Source organism: Natrix helvetica (assembly GCF_964273705.1).
Source record: "Natrix helvetica genome assembly, chromosome: 3".
In the NCBI taxonomy this organism is placed as follows: Eukaryota; Metazoa; Chordata; class Lepidosauria; order Squamata; family Natricidae; genus Natrix; species Natrix helvetica.
The window spans coordinates 25,117,320-25,139,115 of record NC_138549.1 but is presented as its reverse complement, the minus strand read 5'-3'; the positions used below and the strand labels follow the sequence as shown (position 1 = coordinate 25,139,115).

Sequence of the window (21,796 nt, the reverse complement as noted above, 5' to 3'; positions counted from 1 at the left end):
TAACCAGCTGGGTGGGCATGGCCAGCTTGATGCCACTTCCCAAACTGCTGGCATGTTTCCTCTTTGAATTGGGTAGACCAGGTTAAAGCCACATTAGTCAGATGTTTCTCTTCGCATTGGGTAGACCGGGTCAAAGCCACATTAATCAGATATTTCCTCTTCGCATTGGGTAGACCGGGTCAAAGCCATGCTGGCCTGATGTCACCTCTTCACATTGGGTACACCAAACTGAAGTGACATGGATAGACTTGACTGAAGACACACTGGACTGATGTTTCCTCTCTGCATTGGGTAGACCGGGCCAAAGGGATGCGGGTAGACTGGGCTGAAGCCACACTGCCCCGATGTTTCCTCTTTGCATTGGGTAGACCAGGTTGAAGGGGCGCAGGTAGACCTGGCCGAACTGATGCGGGATGGCCCCTTACACTTTCCAGGATGACCCCATGGGCCTTGAGTTTGACACCCCTGCTCTAAACCAATGTCACATTTAAGTCCAATTTGCAGTTTAGCTTGTTCTTCTCATACACAACCTTATCTACGGCATAAAGCTAAGGGTATGTAAGTCATATTGTCAATTTAATCATAGAAAAAAATCAAGGTGAGATACACCTCAAATGCAACTGCCTGGATTCACTGTATAAATGGGGCACAGTACGCTGTGTGACTGTGGGGCCCCACGTTGAACTGTAGATCACATTGTGACTGGCTGTAAACTGAGGACATACACCGGTCCAGTTTCTGCTTTTTTTTCAAATATACAATGCTGCACTTCAGTAGGTGACCTAGATCATGGGTGTCAAACTCAGGGCATCCCATTGCTGTCACGTGATGTTTCATGACATTTTCCCCCTTTGCAGAGCCTGGGTGGGTGTGGCCTGCCTGTGATGCACCTGGCACATGGGCTACTAGTTTAACACCTCCAGCTTAGACTTTGGAATCTGAATATAGATCCATTTAACATTCATATTTTATTCTGTTTTTTAAATCTGTTACTATATATTGCAAGTCCATGCATGATATGCCATATGCTAAATAAATAAATAAATAAATCAAGGTGAGAATGTTCAGGAAATGAAAAATGTATCTTCCAAAGAACTAGAAATTCAAAACAAGTTAATCCCCTGGGGAATATTTCACTGAAGTGTTCCAAGTTAGTGGTGTTCCAATGGAACAACAGAGCTAGAATGTTCTGTATCAAGAAGAAGAACACTTGAGATGTGTCTAATATTCTACCCAGAGAATGTTATAGCCTTGTTTTCCATCAAAAGAAAGACAGCTAACAGTTCCTGATGAAAATCACCAGTCAGTCAGTTTATAAAAAATCATTCATCCATTTGCCTCTCTATCCCTCCCCAACATTCTGGCAATTTTTTTTCCTTTGTCCTGTAGCAGTGTTAACAGGTGGGAACGTGAAATTGAGGACTTGTATTCTTTTTTAAAAGAATGCATTTATATCTTTCAAAATCTACATTTATTCTAATTATATGAAACCACGCAGGGTAGGATAACCTGCCTGCTGACTTTTGGACTAACAGCTGCCCCTGCTTTTCATCCGTGCGCGCCTGGAGGTTTTTACCGCCCTATTTTCATCTGACTGACCATCTGCCCCTCCCCATTATCAAGCAAAATCCATCTACCCCTCGCCATCCACCACTGACCACCTACTAGCCCCCACTTAGCGACCGGCACTTGACCATCTTATTATCATCATTACCCCCCCCCTCATCTTGGACTGGATGACTTTTTATACTGATACCCGGCTGTTACAATTTTACTGGACTATGGCATACGATCATACCATCTGCAGCACAGAGCCTAGGCCCTAATGAACTTTTTAACAGCATATGTATTCCAGGCTAGACCTTATCCTACTGCGGGAATCACCCCTCTCGCAGGTGTGGCCCTCCGCCCTTTCTAGGGCCCACCTTGATGACGGATTTCTTAATCCCGAGAGGTGGAGGAAGCGGAGACTTAGGGGTTTTTTAGTGAAATGTTTTTTAAATTCTTTTAGGGGTTTAGGGGTTGGGGGGGGGTGGGCCAGATCAGGAGCGATGACGGAGCCAGGTCACCAGGCGAGGTCTTGAGCAGAAGGAGCAGAGAGGAGGAGGGGGGAGAGGATATCATTCCCATACAGGGCTTCGTGATTCCAACAGTCGTAGGGAGGGGCAGATGCGAGGACAGTTTAAGAACTTACAGTCGGTTGGGAGACCATGGGTGCTGGTTACACCCGGTCGCTTGTACCAACCCCCGCGTTCTAGGTGGTCAGGATCTGCAGGCCCAGGGCCTGAGGCTGTTGTTATGCAATGCGAGGTCCGTTGTCAATAAGGCCCCCCTCATTCACGATCTGATTTTGGAGGGGGAGCCGGACCTCGCGGGAATAATGGAAACCTGGTTGGGCCACGAGGGAGGGTTACCCCTCGTGGAAATGTGCCCACCAGGTTACCAAGCATTTCACCAGCCCTGGGCCCGGGGAAGGGGCAGTGGGGTAGCAGTGATCATCCGGGAGGATTTAGAGCCGAGGGAGTCCACTGTGCTACAGACGTCCGGATGTGAATCCCTGGTTGTGAAATGGGGCCCTAGGAGGCAGATGGGCTTGCTGATAGTATACCTGGCTCCCCGCCATACATCAGCGACCCTGCCTGAGCTCCTCGAGCTGATCTCATCGGTGGCGGTTGAGACCCCCAAACTTTTAGTGATGGGGGATTTTAACCTGCCGTCGGTGGGAGAAGCATCAGAGGGGGCTCGGGAGTTCATGGCTTCCATGATAGCCATGGACCTGACTCAAATGATTCAGGGCCCGACACACGAGGGAGGTCACACCTTGGACCTTGTCTTTGTCTCTCGCCAGTGGTTGAGTGATCTGGGAGGAGTGAATTTAACCATCACTCCTCTGTCATGGTCAGATCACTCACTCCTCCGTCTTGACTTCCCTGGTGCTACTCCTCGCCGCGGGGAGGCGGAACCGGAGAACACTAGATGGTTCCGCCCCAGGCGCTTGATGGAACCAGACAGGTTCCAGACGGAGCTTGGGCCACCTCCTGCAGCCCTGACCCGCCCCCGGGTAGAGGACCTGGTGACCGCGTGGAATAATGCGACTACCGGGGCCTTGAACCGGGTGGCGCCTTTGCGGCCTCTCCGGCGGCAACGATCCACCCTGGCCCCTTGGTTTACCGAGGAGCTAAGGGTGATGAAGCGCCGCAAGAGATGCCTAGAGAGTCGTTGGAGATCCTCCCGAACCGAACTTGACCGAGCACAGGTACGAGCCCATTTAAGGACGTACCTAGTGGCATTGAGAACGGCCAAACGTCAATATTGTGCCGCTCTCATTGCATCCGCAGAGAACCGCCCTGCCGCCCTGTTTCGGGTGTCCCGCTCCCTTCTGTTTCAGAGGCCACGGGAGGCCCCTTTACAGGGCAGGGCAGAGGAGTTTGGGAAATACCTGCAGGATAAAGTCACTCAAATCCGGAAGGATTGGGTCCCCTTCAGTGGCCCAGTCGAGACGCCAGTGGCGAGTCTTGAGAAACCTTTTTGGGAGGAGTTTGACTTGGTTGTCATCGAGGATTTGGACAGATTGCGTGGGCGACTGCGACCTACCACATGTTTGTTGGACCCGTGTCCCTCCTGGCTTGTACTGGCATCCTGGGAGGTTACACGCGACTGGCTCCTGGACCTAGTGAACGCTTCGTTGGGTGAGGGGTCTCTCCCGGCCGCCTTGAAAGAGGCGGTGGTGAGACCCTTGCTCAAGAAGCCTTCCCTGGACCCTATGGAGCTGGTCAATTATCGTCCTGTCTCCAACCTTCCCTTTTTGGCGAAGGTTGTGGAGAGTGTGGTGGCTTCTCAGTTTCCACGACATCTGGAGGAGAATGATTATCTAGACCCGCGCCAGTCCGGCTTTCGCCCTGGGCACAGCACTGAGACGGCCTTGGTCGCGTTGGTAGACGATCTCTGGAGGGCCAGAGATAGGGGCTGTTCCTCTATCCTGGTCCTATTAGACCTCTCGGCGGCTTTTGATACCATCGACCATGGTATCCTGTTGCACCGACTGGAGGGGTTGGGGATCCGGGGCACCGTCTTGCGGTGGTTCGGCTCCTACCTCTCCGGCAGGACGCAACGTGTGTTGGCAGGAGAGCAGAGGTCGACCCTAAGCCCCCTCATCTGTGGGGTGCCACAGGGGTCGGTCCTCTCGCCACTCCTGTTCAACACATACATGAAGCCGCTGGGTGAGATCATCCGTGGTTTTGGGGTGGGATACCACCTGTACGCTGATGATACTCAGCTGTACATTTCCACCCCGAACCACCCCAACGAGGCCGTCGAAGTGATGTCCTGGTGTGTGGAAGCCGTACGGGTCTGGATGGATGACAACCGACTCAGGCTCAACCCTTCCAAGACGGAGTGGCTGTGGGTCCCGGCTCCCCGGTTCAACCAGATAATTCCATCTCTGGCCATTGGGGGCATTCAACTTGCCCCCGTGGAACGGGCGCGCAATTTGGGCATCCTCCTGGATGCCAAGCTGTCCATGGATGAACATGTGACAGCTGTGGCCAGGGGGGCGTTCCATCAGGTTCGCCTGGTGCGCCAATTGCGCCCCCTATTGGACCGGGACGCTCTACGCACAGTCACCCATGCGCTGGTGACGTCTCGCCTGGACTACTGTAACGCTCTCTACATGGGGCTTCCCTTGAAATGCACTCGGAGACTACAGTTGGTCCAGAATGCGGCCGCGCGGGTGATTATGGGGAGCACCAGGTACTCCCACGTGACACCACACCTGCGCGAGCTGCACTGGCTTCCTGTGGTCTATCGAGTGCGTTTCAAGGTTTTGATTACGATCTTTAAAGCGCTCCATGGCTCAGGACCTAGTTACCTCCGGGACCGTATTCTGCCCCATACATCCCTACGACCTATTCGCTCGCACAAAGAGGGACTTCTCCAGGTGCCGTCCACTAGACAATGTCATGGGGCGGCGCCTAGGAGCAGAGCCTTCTCTGTGGCGGGCCCAGCCCTGTGGAATGACCTCCCCCCGGATATTAGGACCACTACAGACCTCCGCTCCTTCCGTGTTAAGCTCAAGACCCACCTTTTTCAAATATCTGGCCTGGCCCAACCATAACTTCGTTACGCTCCTGAGGGGTTCTTAATTTAGCAATTTTATTTAGGGGATTTTAAACTGTGTTTTAACTGTGTTTTTAGCTGTGTTTATTGTCTTTCACTTGCAGGTCTACTCTCCTCCATGCACAAATGTAATTGTCCTTGTTTTTTCGTATGTATGTGTGTCCTATGTGTATTTTATCTTTTTGACTGTACGCCGCCCCGAGTCCTTCGGGAGAGGGTTGCGGCTAATCAAATAAAATTTGATTTGATGATTTGAAACAGAAAAATGAATCTCAGTCCATGCAGGGTTACATTTTTTTTCTTTTTATACTGTTAATGTAGGTTGCCTAAGTCGTGTAACAGTCAGATTTAGCATTGCTTATTTGGAGGAGGTGTGGAGGCAGGGAGTGCTGGGCGCTGCCTGGCTGCCCCAAAGCAAAGAGAGTGCAGTTGCTACTTTCTGGAATGAAAACAAGCAAAAGAAAGACAGTTAATTTCTGCTCATAGGAAACCTCCCCAACCCTCCTGCCTGCTTGCTTCAGCAAATCTTAATATGCTCAGCAACCCAGAACAAAACAGATGTACCTTTGCTGAGCAAACGGAATAGAGCAGAGGAGAGCAGAGGAGAGGAGAGCAGAGAAGAGCAGAGTAGAATAGAACAGCGTTATTGGCCAAGTGTGATTGGACACACAAGGAATTTGTCTCCGGTGCATAACTCTCAGTGTACATACAACAACAAAGTGATGGGTCGTATATCATAGATCATAATTACAATCACTAATCTTACAACAAGAAGTGATAAATCATAGATACCAATAGGAGAAGGTAGTAGTGAAAATGAGAAAGATGAGAATGATAATATCAATATAGCCCTACTACATGGGTAAATATCTTTAGGCCTAAAACAGTGCTGTGGGAATCAAGTGTTCAGCAGAGTGATGGCATGGGGCGGGGGACTACCTTTGTAACTAATTGTTTTGGCATGCAATGCCCTATAGCAGCATCCAGAGAGGGGAAGTTGAAACAGTTTATGTCTAGCATGTGAGGGGTCTGTCATTATGTTACTAACTACATGTTAGTAAGGCTCTTTTTACATGTAAAGCAAAGGGACAGAAGAACTATAAAAGAACACGTCACAACCTATCTTCAGTCTAGCATCTTTTCACTCTAAACCATGTTCTCAAGTCTGCCCAAACAGGGCACGAGAAAGCAATCAACAAGATAAACTCAATAAGCTGAATTCACACACACACAACGTGTTTTTCAAATGTACTCAAAATCAAAAGTATCAGAACAGTCAATGTATAACCAGCCAGATAAACTAATACAGAGAATTTGTCGGGGGAAAAATCAGAAACAACCCAAACATGACTAAGCTACAGAGGGTATGCTTGTCTCCGTGTATTCATTGTATGCATTTCCTTTTGTCTTGATGAAGGTAAAGATTTACTTGAATGTGCCATGTGTACATCTAGACCCTTGAACTCAAGAGGCAATCACAACAGTACTTGAAACTCCATATAGCATCTCTTTGTATTCAACATCATGACATGGCCAACCAGAGGTGGTATTCAGACTGGTTCGCCTGAACTGGTAGTGGAAATCACGGATGGGCCTGCTCCTCCTGCCCTGGCTCTATGCCGACCTATTTGGGCACGATCAAAGAGCATGTGCGGAAGGCCAAGCACATGTGTGGACACACGTGCTTACATTTGCAAACTGGTAGGGAAAGTAGGTGAATACACCCCCCCCCCCCCGGTGGCCAACATATTTTAAAGCACAACAGTGCATGTTTATGTACATTCATATATATCCTCCACCCTCTTTGAAGAACTGAAGAGACTTCTTGGATGGGAAGAGAAACGTTAAAAAAAAACCTAAGTAAGTCCAATTGTCTTTTGGAAGAAGCACCTTTAGGACTGGCTTAGAGTATGGTCCCTGATCATCTGCCATTTTTGACATGGAACTTCTCTCTGTCAATATTGAATATATGAGCTTCTTATTCCAGCTACATTTTCTCTTATAGAGTTCTCAGGCAAAATAGACATTGCATTTTTATTTTGTCAGGGATTTCCCCCTACTGATTTTACCTGAACATCCAACACAGAACAAAATCAAGCATTATCAAAGCTATTTCCTGGAAGACAGATACCTGGCAATTTGATTACTACAGTCTTGCTGAGTTTGTGCTTTGAAGTACTATGGTTTCATTAAGCATCTTTTCCTACACATCTGTGAAGCAAGGCATACCTTTCTTTTCAGAAATGTTCTCTTCACATACATGATGCTTACCTTTGATAAATGTTTTTATAAGGGTTGGCTAAAGAAACCATATAAAAGTAAATATAAAATTCCAGGCATGCATTATTCATGATTTAAGATAAGACTATTCTAATTTTCTACAGACTACTAGTAACTATAGTCTTATAGTTATATCAAATTGAGGCAAAATAAAATACAAATTACATATGCATTTAGTCTTCAGATGTTTTGAAGCCACCAAAAATGTAGCCAGGGAAAGACTAATGAAAATATTAACAGCAAATTCTCTTCCCTTCTGCCATTCAATGTGCTCTATAAGTACTGATTCCAGATATGACACTGAATGTACAAACTTATTTTAACAGCTGTCCTGATGTAATCTGCATGACCGCGTGGTTGAATTTCTTACAGTACTTCCAACCCAGCTAAACCTCAAGGAAATCAGTTCTTTTAACCCAGACTGGATCTATTCTTTTAGTATTAAAAATGTTAAAAATGTTCTGAAGTAGAAATGCAACAAAAATCCATTATGCAATTCTTTACATTACAGTGCCATAGTGTATCAAATTTGTGTAAGTTAGCAGAGACTTGGGAAAGTTGTGTAAAAACACCATAGAACTGGCTGCACACACAAAAAAACCCTAATAAATTGCATTACCATTATAGAAGATAATGGAAATACTTTTCTCCAGCAATCTAAACAACTTCTTTTAGATGGGGACTTCACCAAACAGGCACCAATATAAACTTGACTATTTACTTTGCATTTAAAAACTAGAGGAACAAATTAAGATCTGATACTGACAGAGGCATGAATCATGAACCTATTGTTAATTTCTAACTTAAGGAAGAAGGAAGCAAACAGTATTATAAAAACTCAACGAAGAAATTACTGACAGATAGAACTGGCAAGTGAAGTAGTAAAACATCACAAGATGTCATTTATTGGGTCATAAAAATTTGGAAGTGACTGGAGAATAAAACAGAAAATGCTGTATAGAAAGAATATATTAAGGGAGGTAGTTTAATTTTTAACAAGTTTAACAGGGTATGGGCTAGATACTGTATATAAATTGTGAAGAAAACCACTTGATTTTTTAAAAAAATCTACATTTAAAAAAAGTAGGGGAAAGGAACATTTTAAAAATAAAACCATCTGCTTTATAATGTAATGGAATAAAATAATAAATAAGTATTGCATTTTCATGAAGCTAACCCAGATATGTGTATCCAAAGATTATTTCCAGCAGCAGCTTCATCTGTGTTACTAAATCAAATCAAAGTATTTTATTATTATCATAGATCAGATCTACAGTCCCAAGGGTCTGGTGACATAGGTGAGGATAACAAGAAATCATTAAATTTGAAACCAGCTCTAGCACGTGCAAAAAAATGACTTCTAACCCATGAATTTGAAATTATTGTAGTTGAATTTATGTTGAACTTTTGCATGTTGCTCTTCCCATTGTTTATTTAGATCAGTATACTCGTTTACCTTAGCTTTTAGCTAGACCTAAGTCTCCTCAATTCACATATTGTAAGAAATACATCAGAGTTGAGGCAGTATAAGAGAATTATGCATGACATTTTCCAAATGAAGGCAAAAACTCACAATGCATGCACAAGGACTTACTTGATTATACATATCTCGAGTTTCTGGACTCCATATTTAGACTTATGATTTTTTCTGTTTTCTTCTTTATATTTTTTACTTCATATATCCAACAATGGCAAGATGTTTCTAAAATGGCTATCTTCTCTTCACATGTTGTATAATAGTAATGCAATCTTTGTTGTCCTTTACATTGTTTTCAGAACAGGAGAAGGCATACACTATAAATCAGGGGTGTCAAACTCATGTCGTTATGGCAGCGTCACATGACGTATCGGGACTTCCCCCCCTTCGCTAAACCCGGAGGGGGTGTGGCTAGCACGTGATGCATCCAGTCTGCGGGGCCGGGAGTTAGAAAACCCTGCTCTAAATCAATGTTTTAAGAAACTGATTTTCCTCTAACATGCCAATCGTAATTATATCTACAGTCTAATATAATAAGAATTGGATAGAGGTCTCTATGGAAACTCTATGGAGGCAGATTCAGAGAAAGGGAAAGAATTTACTTATAGTGTGCAAAACAGAAGCTTAAACATCAAGACGAATATACATTAAATTTAGACCAATTTCTAACTTTAAATTGTGTCTATGGGGAATTTTAATTTACTGTCAATTTCAAACAGCAAGATCCCCACTTGGTTTGCTACATTGATAGCTTTATTTAAAAAGCAACATACCTGCAGACATGCTGGTGCTCTTCCTTGAGGCTTATTCACATCAACATCTACCAGCTGCCATCCTCCTGTAGCATCTTCATGAAACATCTGGAGGGGGAAAACACTTGTCAGAATCTATTTATGCGCTCAGATCTACAAACAAAACGGGTGATGCTTATTTTGTGACCATCCTTTTCTCTACATTGCATTCTTTTCTTCTCGGAAATCTCTTGTTATTACAGAGAATTGCAGTGCAGACTCCATTGATTTCATACTATATTATTCCGCTGCCTTTGTCATGGAATGATCACTGATTTTTAGTTACAGATTTTATAGTTGGTGCTGAACATAGGACTTGCAAACAGGAACCAATTTAATTTCTTGCATGAGAAATTCTTCCATGCAGAAAACTGTATACAATGCACATAAAATAGTCATGACTGGCAATAGAACAGAGATATTAAGGTAAAGATAAAGGTTTCCCTCGCACATATGTGCTAGTCATTCCTGACTCTAAGGGGAGATGCTCATCTCTGTTTCAACGGCGAAGAGCCAGCGCTGTCCGAAGACGTCTCCATGTTCATTTGGCAAGCATGACTAAATGCTGAAGACGCACAGAATGCGGTTACCTTCCCACCAAAGGTGGTTCCTATTTTTCTACTTGCATTTTTACATGCTTTCGAACTGCGAGGTTGGCAGAAGCTGGGACAAGTAACGGGAGCTCACTCTGTTACGCGATGCTAGGGATTTGAACTGCCAAACTGCTGACCTTTCTGATCAACAAGCTCAGCGTCTTAGCCACTGAGCCACCGTGTCAACGTAGTTATTACAGAATACTAAAAATGTGCATTTTTTTGCAGTAATTTACTACAATGAAACAGAGTGACTAAGAAATAATGTCATGGCTTTATATAAGCCATGTTTCCTTGCTTATTCTCCTCTCCAGCACAATGCTACGGTGACTAAAGAATGTCTTCTTCCTTCTCTAATTTGGTTTCCCTCACAGGTAGTGGTGAGTTACGGATCCCATTGCAACCAGTACAGTGCAACAGGGCCCAGCGGCCACCACATGAATGCATACAGCACGCGCATGTGTCCTTACCTCCTGTGACACTCCGCAATGCCTCCGCGACACTCCAGCTGCTTGGTGGAGTGTCACGCAGGCACCTTACACTCCGTGCGCGGAAGCGGCAAAGAGCTCAAATACAGGTAAGGATGGTGGGCAGGTGGGTGGGCCCTCCGGAGCACCATACCATAAGGGTACCCGATGCTCCTGGCAGGCACCAGTATGCCCGTACCGGAGCGTATTGCTTGCAACCCACCACTGCTCACAGGCCTTAAAACCAACTATTATGTTGGAAAAGGGCCAGAATAAGAAGGAGGCAGGCTGTCTCAGGCCTTTTTCATGACCACTCTTGCTATTATCATCACTTACTCCATGGGAAGGATCCTAGAAGCTTGTTGCTTTTGAAATAATCTGGTATTTTTATTGATGAATCAATCAATCAATAATAATAGATTTGTATGGCTGCCCATGTAAAAATACAACTCTGCGTGTCTCAAATATTGATATTGCTTGTAAGGCTTGTTAGCCTGAGAGGGAGATAGAGATAATTCAAATAAATAAATAAATCTATATAAACGTTAAGGGTTATCCACTGAATTATGAGTGTTAGTTATTGTAGGATTACTACCCAAGGCGAGATAAATTGCACCCTGCAACTTAATTAGAAGAATGTCTAGGGTGGAACCATCGTATAATGTTTGAAACAAAGTTTACATGATGAAATATAGGCAATATAATATGTGAACATCAATTAGTAGGTAAGATATGATATGAAAATGACTATAAGGTGCCCACAAACCCACAAAAGCACTACCAAGAAAGCAAAACAAAAGCACCCCATCCCCAAAACCCAGTAAAAACCAAAAGATACCTCACCAAGAAAGAAAGACAATTTACAGAGTCAACCTCAAGATTGCAGCTGACAGTACATTGGACAAACAGGATATCAATTACAGCAAGGATGAAGGTACACAGAACTGCAATGAAGAACAAACACCAAAAATACCCTTTTAACTATTTACCCTCTCAAAAAGAACCACACATTTGAGTGGGGAAATAGAGGAAAAATTGACCAGATAAATTGCGGAAGAGCCAGATAACTGAATGAGGATTCAAAGTCCATTTGTTACTAATACTGATGATGTTACCTAGTTTGGTAATGAAATGTCTGTAAGAAAACAGCCAAGCTCAGAGAACAACAAGAACCCCTCATTTCAAACCTGAGCTACAAATATTCCCCTTTATTGGAGCCAGATAATTCCTGAAAGTGCCAGCAAGAGAACACGGCATGATTTATCACCAAGGTCTGTAATCCATCCAAACCATTCACAGCACATTAATAATCAGGACAGAATTAACATTAGGTCAGATCACCAATCAAAACACACTTTCCCAGAAGCATTAAATCAAACCAAACCCCACAGAAATTAAATCCCACACCATTATAAATAAGCAAGGCAAGACACACACACACACACACACACACACAACATTTTATTGATAAACAAATAAAGGGAGACTAGTATAGATCTATTTCAAGCTATTTAGCTCTCATCACCTAGCCATACCCTTCTGGGATTCAAACTTCAGCTGCTTGCATATTAGGCAGTTGTATTAACCTCTAAGTCACAAGTTCTCCTTGCTTTATCAGCGGAACCAGGGGGGATATTGTTTTTTTCTTCTGTCAGATCACCTGGTCTACCCAAATATGGAAGGGAGCATACTGCTCCCCTTTCACCTTTCAGCCCCGATCCAGGAGCTTTCCAGGCAGTCGCTTTGACAACAAATTATTTTGTGTATACCTACCTACTTACCTACCTACCTATCTATATGTGTATAAAAATACACACACACACACATCATTAGTAGCTTTATACAAATAAAAGCTAATGTTTACCACACACATCCATTTGTACATATAATACACACCTACACACACACACACACCATTAGTAGCTTTAGACAAATAAAAAATGTTTACCACACACACACATTTGTGCATATAAACATTTAGCCATGTTTACCTGAGTAGTTGCGGCTGAAGTTGTACTGCTTCTGGACCCCCACATCTGTTGAAACTGCACACGAATTTCAGCAAATGTTTCAATGATGACAGCAATAAATACATTCTATAAAAGAAAGAACATATATGTAAGGAGGCAGACACAGATTATTTTCAAAGCCTGCTTAATTGGATCCATCACCACAATAGCACTCAACAAGGCCATTACTCCAGATGCCTAGGAGAATCTATTTTGGTTTTAAATAACAAATAATATTGTTACCTCCTCCGTGTCCGTGTATGTGTATGTATATGTATGTGTATGTGTGTATGTGCATGCTTATATGTATTTATGTATGTTTTTATTGTACGCCGCCCTGAGTCCCTTGTGGAGAGGGAGCGGCTAACAAATTAAATTATTATTATTATTATTATTATTATTATTATTATTATTATTATTATTATTATTATTATTATTATTATTATTGTTATTATTATTATTATTATATTTATTGTGCTACTCGCTATTCTGCTTCCTCCATCGCCTCTCCCTTTTTGGTAGCAAGACAGGATATTCCATTTATTTTCAATATGACAATACACTGTTTTCCACTGGAATGAAGATGAAGAATATGAATAGCACCAGCACAAGAAAGGAAAATAATATTAATCATGGGGCAAAATCAAAACCAAGAGGAAGCACTGACAGAGATCAGAACTTTAGAAAAACAATAGAAGTTCTAGAAAAACTAGAAGGAAGGAAGGAAGGAAGGAAGGAAGGAAGGAAGGAAGGAAGGAAGGAAGGAAGGAAGGAAAGAAGGAAAGAGTGCTGGATGAAGTACAAATGAGTGAGGTACAGACTTTCTTATGTTCTAATGAATATGTTGCCCTCAATTGGGAAAGTGAAGAGCTTTCTTGCTTGGAAGTTGGGGAACAACTGGAAGCAAGATGAATATAGACCGACAATAGCCCTTGTCTACCTTTCAATAAGAGGGGGCGCCCTGGCTCAGTGGCTAAGACGTTGAGCTTGTTGATCAGAAGGTTTGCAGTTCAGCGGTTTGAATCCCTGGCACCATGTAACGCTAGAGCTCCTGTTACTTGTCCCAGCTTTCGCCAACCTAGCAGTTCGAAAGCACGTAAAAATGCAAGTAGAAAAATAGGAACCACCCTTGGTGGGAAGGAAACAACGTTCTATGCGCCTTCAGCATTTAGTCATGCTGGCTACATGACCACGGAGACATCTTTGGACAGTGCTGGCTCTTCAGCTTTGAAACAGAGATGAGCCTAGAGCCAGAAACAAGTAGGACGCATGTGCAGGGGAATCTTGACCTTTATCTTACCTTTCAATAATTGTGCTTGACTTGGTTAAAACTTTGGTTGAATGAAATTTCTGACCAAAGAATAACGGCTAATAGTGTTATTTGATTTATCTTGATCTGTTTTATTGGAGTGCTGTACACCACTAATCACTTTCCATCAAATGGTGTGGCTATATAAACAAACAAACATATACAATATAAACAAATTATAGTAAAATGGATGGGTTAATATTCTCCCTTGAAAAATAGGGATATGTTCTCAGGAATTCATTGTTTGTAGAGTAGCTAAATGCTGGAACTCAAAAAGAAAACCTAAATGAAGAGAAGCAAAAAATTTTATTGCTGTAATAATAAATTGGGCTGAGGAAATGTAATTGCTAAAGAGAATGAAAAGGCAGAGCAGTGTGCAATAAAACATGGAGAAAAATCTGCCCCTAAATGATTTTCTGCTTCAGAGGAGGCATTTCATTTTCACAGATGGGTTTACAATTACCTAAATATAGTGCTAACTCCGGCACACTACAACCTAGTTGATAGTTAAAAATGAGATGCACAAGGCAAGATGGTACAAGGGATGAGTAATAACGCAGCCTCTTATCCAGCTTACACTGCCAGGTATATGATAGTGGCTTGAAAATTATCTCCTGGCTTTATGGTTACCGTGAAAATAAGAGAGTGGTACCGGATTTTAAATGTTCCACTTTGCCATTGATGATTATCAGAATAAAATAATTTCTTAGGAGATTTCAAATGGTCTCTCTCTCTCTCTCTCTCTCTCTCTCTCTCTCTCTCTCTCTCTCTGAGTTTTGGTGAAGAACATATTCATCCCCTGTTGAAGCTTGGGAAGAAAATTATGGTTTATGTGAGAGAATATGCCTAGTCTGAGATAAGATGCTGTGTATGTCATTCACAAGGTCAATTGCTAATACAGTTAATCCTCCCAAGGATGATTGGGAAGAGAGGAGAGGAAAGAGCTGAAGGAAATAGAAGCAGAAAATGACACATTTGTAAAAAAAGAACACCCCCAACTCTATCGTTTTAAATTATTTCCCAAATTGAAAACGATTCTCCAAAGACTTAAAATATTAAAAGCCATGTTAATGGCAGGTATAACAGTTATCACTTAAAAAGTTCATACTAGCAAAGAAGGAAAATAAATAATGAAGATACTTTTGGGGTGTAAGAATAACAGATAGTGGGTCGGGTTGGTTCAAGATCTGAATGGTTCAATAGAACTTAATAAGAAACTGGAATGAGGCCAATTGGACAAGTCCAAGTCTAAGAACAGGGAAAAAATGGATTAATTTGAGTTTTCAGCACCATCACCTGACACTTCAAATAGTCCACCTTGAATGATAACAGTGCATCAATGATATCAGCATCTTCAATTATAACAAAAATTAAGAACTGGGAAACATGCAACAATTGATGCTCTCTGAGCTTGGGTTGTTTTCCTGCAAATGTTTCATTCTGAAGCTAGGTAATATCATCATGGCTAGTAAGGGTTTGTTCTCAATTTATATTCTGGTGGCTTGGTCTATCAGTGTTGGTGGGAGTGATCTTGGAGGTTCATTGGTTGGGCTGTTTACTGTTTGCTTGTTTGGGTTAACTTGTAATCAGTTCCTTGATTGAGGTAACTTGTTTAGCTGTGGTGCTGGAGAAAGCTCCTGTGTATTCCTTGAACAGCAAAGTTGACTAACGGACAGGTACTGGAGAGCATAACACCAAACATGTCACTGGCAAGCAAATTTACAGAACTGCGTCTCATTTACTTTGGTCATGTCATGCAGGGGAATTCACTGGAGAAAGCAATTATATTTGGAAGAGTTAGCCGTAAAAGGAAAACTAGGCCACCAAAGAACATGGTGGTTGGACACCATCAAAGCTGAAACTAGTCAGAGCATAGAAAAACTCGAAGAATCAGTGCGAGATCGGAAGATGTGGAGAGACCTGGGCCACAGAATCGCCAAGGGTTATTGCTTTGATAGCGAAGGGCTTGCTTGGTGTGGGTGTTTTTCAGTAGACTTGTGTTTCCAGTTTGCCATCATGGTCTCTGCTGATCAGGATGACCAGGAAGGATAGTGAGTTGTTGTCTTCCTTTTCTTCTCTAGTAAACTGGATTCCTCTGAAGTTGTTGCTGATGGTTCTGTGGGTGTTCTCTAATTGGTCCTTTTCCAAGTAGCTGGCCTGGCTCAACTTTGATCTAACTATATCGCTCCTGACGGGTTTTTATTTGGGTATTTTAATTGTATTCAATTATTTAGGGGTTTTTAAACACTGTATTTTATTGTTTTCATTCATTAGCCGACCTCCTCCTTGTACATGTCTTGGTATATGTTTTTGTAATATGTATGTCTTGTCTATATATTTATTTCATATGTTTTATTGTACGCCGCCCCGAGTCCTTCAGGAGAGGGTGCGGCTAAGAAATATTATTATTATTATTATTATTATTATTATTATTATTATTATTATTATTATTATTATTATTATTATTATTATTATTATTATTATTATTATTATTATTATTATTATTATTATTATTATTAAGATGTCATCTACATACCTGATCCATATTTTGGGTTGTATTTGTGGGAGTGCTATGGCTTTCAGACCGTGCGAAACCACCTCTGCTATAAGTCCTAAAAGACGTGATCCCATGGATGTACCTTTAATTTGTTGGTAAGTTTGTCCACCAAACTGGAAGTATGTGGTTCGGCATAGGTTCTATGAAATCCATAATCCTGGGTGTTTCAATTTTCATGCATTTGGTTAAGTCGGGTGTGCTATGGAGCAATGTGGTCATAGATTCTTTGGCTAATTCCAAATCTATGATGGTAAAAAGGGCTGCGACATCAAATGAGACCATGATTTCGTCCTCATCTATAGTCATGTCTCTGAATGTTTGAAGGCACTGTAGTGGGGGGCTGATGGAGTGTTTGCTTCCACTTCTGAGGTGCACAAACTTTTTTGTTAATTCTTTTGCAATGTTATAGGTAGGGGTCCCCAATAATGATACAATTGGATGGAGAGCTTTGTTAGGTTTGTGTATTTTGGGGCATCCATACACATGCAATCAGTGTTGTGTGCCTAATTATGAAGCAGCTGTATTACACCTGCATGTTTTTTGGATGTTGAGAAATTGAATTATATAGTGTTTTGATTAGCTTTTATGGTTAATCAATATATGAATAGACATTATGTAAAGAATTATTCTATGGAACTAACATTTTGGTTAGGGGCCAAAATAAGTATAATAGCTTATATAATGTTTCAATAAAATTCTCCATTCAGTAGAGGTTATTTCTTAGTCTTGTACATTTAGAATCATTTGATTATCACCTTCATATTAAAGTCTCCTACCAATTCCAAATCGTCCCTATGAAAAGATATTATCACTTGGGTAAAATAGCGGAATATCTTGCAATGGAACATTCCCAGTGTTTTCCTGGTCTCTTTGAAGAGTCTTCTTCCTCTTTATAATAAGATAATTCAGGAATCACAGTAGTATCTAACTTATGCAAACACTGGCAACCAATACTGACATTGGCATCATTCCAAATGGTAGCTTGACTGAATGTGCCAGGATGGGAGAAAAAATGAGTTGCAAAGCTTAGAAATGAATGCAAGGAAAATGAGCGCATAGAACATTCTCAGATTAAAAAGGCAATTTGAACAACTACTTCAGTATAGGAGAAGAGATGCTATAGCATGTTACCTAGACAGCCAGGATAAAGAACTCAATTGCATTCCTTCTACAATATTGCCATATGCCAAGTATATATCTGTATTCCACCAGACCAGTGAAATACTGTATATTCTACTGAAATTCTGGAGATTGTAGAAATTCTGAAAGCCTTGATCTGGATATAGAAAGTTTGCCAAAGAGTAATCTAGCAGTGATGGGAATTTAAGTTAGCAATTGGATTTTCCAGTTAAGACCTGGGAAAGTTCCTGGAAAACATTTAAACACATTACTGTTCTGGACCATTAACATTCTTCCAATGATGGCTAGTACAGGGATCTCCAACCCCTGGTTCATGGACTGGCACCGGTTCATGGCAGGCCAGAAATTGTGTCACACAAAGAAGTGAAGCCCCATCCATGGACGTAGGCAGCATGAGAAACCATGCCTCCTGCGGTCTGCGGAAAAATGTCTTTGCACGGAACCGGACCCTGGTACCCAAAACTTATGACACTGTCCTAGTGTAATAAGTACAATTGCTAATAGTACCAATATACTTTTGAGAGGGTCTGTTTTGTAAACAAGATATTATCTTAGCTTTCAGGATGGTAACTATCTCAAAATAATGTATACAATTAATCAACATTCTCCCTCCATTAACTTTCAGGATAGTAGTGGGGTTAGTACACATCTGTATTCATGCCAGAGCATCTTTTATGTCATTATTCTGGTTGTTTTCTAATCTGAATTTTTCTCCTGTTTCCCCTTATTAGCCTTTTTATAAGGTTCTTGTTTATGTACCTTAACAAGCCAGGCAAGGAAGAAAATCAAGGTGATGAAATAGAAATAAGAACGCCATCGGGGGAAACTGTCGATTGCTCGGTACATCAGAAAGACCCAACCTTCCTGAGATGCAGCTTCATAAACAGTAAATATGCTTGTTCCTGTAAATGATAAAAGAAAAAAATGTTCTATACAAATTAAATGAATCATTTAAAAATATGCATCATCTCCCATTAACATAATTTGCCTATCTATGAAACACATTTCTGTGCCCCAGAAAAGCTAATGCATTTTCCTTCTACAATTCTTTTGATAAGCTTTCATCTGATTGTGACTATGTGATTTTATGGATATATTAAAATATCTGCAGGTATGCTGAATTAAAAATGCTTAAGTTATTTATACTCATTTGTCTTTTTCTACAATTCGGGCATTTAAGCATGACTCATAGTAGTAGTAGTAGTAGCAGCAGCAGCAGCAGCAGCAGCAGCAGCAGTAACAACAGCAACAAAAACAATAATACAGATTGATCGTCATTTTGAACACAACACGCCAGATATCAAGGTTATTGAGGGCCAAACCATACAGTTTATTTATTTATTTATTTTTTAAAAAGTTTTTTTTTATTTTTAGACAAACATAAAACATACAAACATAAACACACACAAAATAAAAATCCTTCTCCAATTACTTACAGTGTGTCGATTGGTTACAAAGCTTTTGTGCTTTCTCACAATAGTCTTCATTTGCAATTTACATAAAAACTCATATCATCATTCTAATATATATGTATACAATTGTTATGGTTAGTAAACGTTCATGTGACTATATTACATCCTTTTTATGTAAATTATTCTAAATTTAAGATAAATTTATATTATGGCATTTACATCATTCTAAAATCATCCAACAGTATTACATCTTTATATTCTATTCTATATAGAATTATTTATCTTTTATAACAAAGCTTTTAAGCAGCGTCTCCGAAATCCTCACTTACACTTTATATATATATATATGCATTATTATCATTATTAATCATTTATTTAGCTATAACTATTAATACTTTATTTTATACATGATACTCTGAGTTTAACTAAGTTTAACTCAATTTTTATTCTAACATTTCATTTCTTCATCCTGTATCCTTCCAGTAGTAGTGCAATCCTATATCTCTTGCCATTTGTGGTATTTGTATTCTAATTGTTTTATTGATAAGTCTTATGTGTACTTCTCTTGGCACCTTGTTGTTCCTTGCGTATCTTGTAAAAACTAAAAAAAACCCATCTGTTCCTTCCATCTGCTTGTCTTTAGTTATCACTGGTGCTTCTGCCAAAATTTATCTCATTGTTTCTGCCAAATTTTCTCCCTTTTCTTCTTCCATGTTTTGAGGTTTGAGATAGGGTTCCAGTTCATTAATTTCTCCTTTCAACATTCCACTCCTGTCGTTTCCAACCACGCTCGATTTGCTGTCAATATCAACAATTTTCTTATCACATTGTTCATATTTTCTTTCAATTTTTCAGGTTATAAACACTGCCACTAAAACATCCAAAGCTTTTTTTTTAAGTTTCAAACCAGTTCACTATAATCTTCCAGGTCAAGGCTTTCTCTTCACGCCAGTCCAGCTATTGATAGTACTTATTTATTTATTTACTGAGCGCTTATAGACCACCCCCTCTCCCGAAAGGGACTCCAGAAGAGCACCTGCATAAACATTTTGTACTCTTCCCACTATCTCTTTCAATTAGATATGAGTCAATTGTTCACAGGAGATAATAAAAACCAATGTTTCCAAGTCTCCAGCCTCTAGATGGCAGTGTTGCTTCTTTTTCCTCTGCCTCTACCCCTCTTTTTAAATTCTGGGCTTAAGAAAAAAAGGTGCTTTAAAGAAAACAATCCAGCTGAGCATTGTGAAAAGAAGAGAAAGAAAATCATAATCCACAAATATGAAAAAAGAGAAAAAATAGAAGAGGGAAAAAAGAAACCAGTCCAATTTAAAAAGTAAGAGGCATTTGTAAAAGTTCCATCCATTAAAAAATGCAAATTTTTTTTTAAAAAGATAACACACTAAGTTTAATTTAGGCTTAATTTGCAGCTTTCTCTCTTCTCTCTTCAATTTTAATTTTACTCTAAGTCTTTTTGGGCGTTCTCTTCTCTAATAATAAAATTTTATCTCACCATTTCGACACACTCTCTCTCCTGCTTTTGTTCCCATTCAGGGGCTGTCCCAACCTTCTGCAGCTTCAATGGCTGCTTCTCTTTTGCCGGAAAAAAGAGCTTCCCCTGGATCAATCAGGGACTTTGTGATGTCCCTCAGATCAGCAGGATGTGCCCTTCTCTATCACCGTCTCTACAGGATGGTTTAGGTCCAAAAGGACCGTCCAGCAGCAAAGATATCGACAGCAATCCTGGAACTCCAAGATTGTATGTCGTGTCATAGCGATGTCAGCCCCACCCTCCAAAGCGTACTGTTTATTGATTTAGCTGTACCAGGAGATGCCAGAGTCGAAGAAAAACAACTGGAAAAAATAACAAAATATTGCAACCTGGCCATCAAACTACGTGGCTATGGATAAAACATGTAACAGTGATACCCATGTAACAGTGATACCCATTGTCATCGGGGCACTTGGTACCATGTCCAAGAATTTTACATAACACATCAATAAATTGGAGCTTCCTGTAATAACACCAGCAGAACTGTAAAAAACTGCACTACTCGGAACATCATATATTTTAAGAAGATACTTGGTCAGTACCTAGGACGCTGGCAGCAACCCGTATCAACCATTATCACCAGTCAATGATATTTGTGACACATTTTTAAATGTTCAATTGACTGAGTTTCATGTTTAATGAATAATGATAATAATAAATAAAAATTCTAGAAACAGCTAGAAAAAATAACAACATGATTTGCCAATTGAAGTTGAATGATTACAGAGGAAGAAATCAATGGTTGTACCAATAGTTATAGGTTCCATGGAGCAATACCCAAAGGACTGCCCACATACATGAAAATTTTGAACTTATTTGACCTGAATATCCTGACATGGCAAAAAACAACAACAACCATCCTACTCAGAACTGCCTGTATACTCAGATGCTACCTTAACACCTCTTAGGTCCTTAGTTAGGACTTAAACTGTTATGTTTTACCAGTCCCAGACAGTGAATCGAATGGAAGATTAGAACAAAAACAACAACAATTCTACCTAGAATGTTAATATAAAGCAATTAATGAATACTAATTAATAATGATTAACAACAACAACAGCTTCTTCTGTCCCTTCTGCTTGCTTGCATTCCCAAAG

General features: G+C 40.9%; 1 protein-coding gene across 1 annotated transcript in view; it reads right to left on the bottom strand.

Annotated features, from left to right (window-relative positions):
- Positions 1 to 21,796, bottom strand: part of NALCN (sodium leak channel, non-selective) — a 278,856-nt gene that overhangs the window by 123,670 nt on the left and 133,390 nt on the right. The window contains exons 8-10 of the mRNA XM_081948163.1: positions 18,498 to 18,640; positions 12,715 to 12,819; positions 9,646 to 9,732 (exon numbers count right to left, since the gene is read on the bottom strand). Of these exons, the coding sequence (XP_081804289.1) occupies positions 9,646 to 9,732; positions 12,715 to 12,819; positions 18,498 to 18,640 (335 nt within the window). The remainder of the gene's footprint in view (positions 1 to 9,645; positions 9,733 to 12,714; positions 12,820 to 18,497; positions 18,641 to 21,796) is intronic.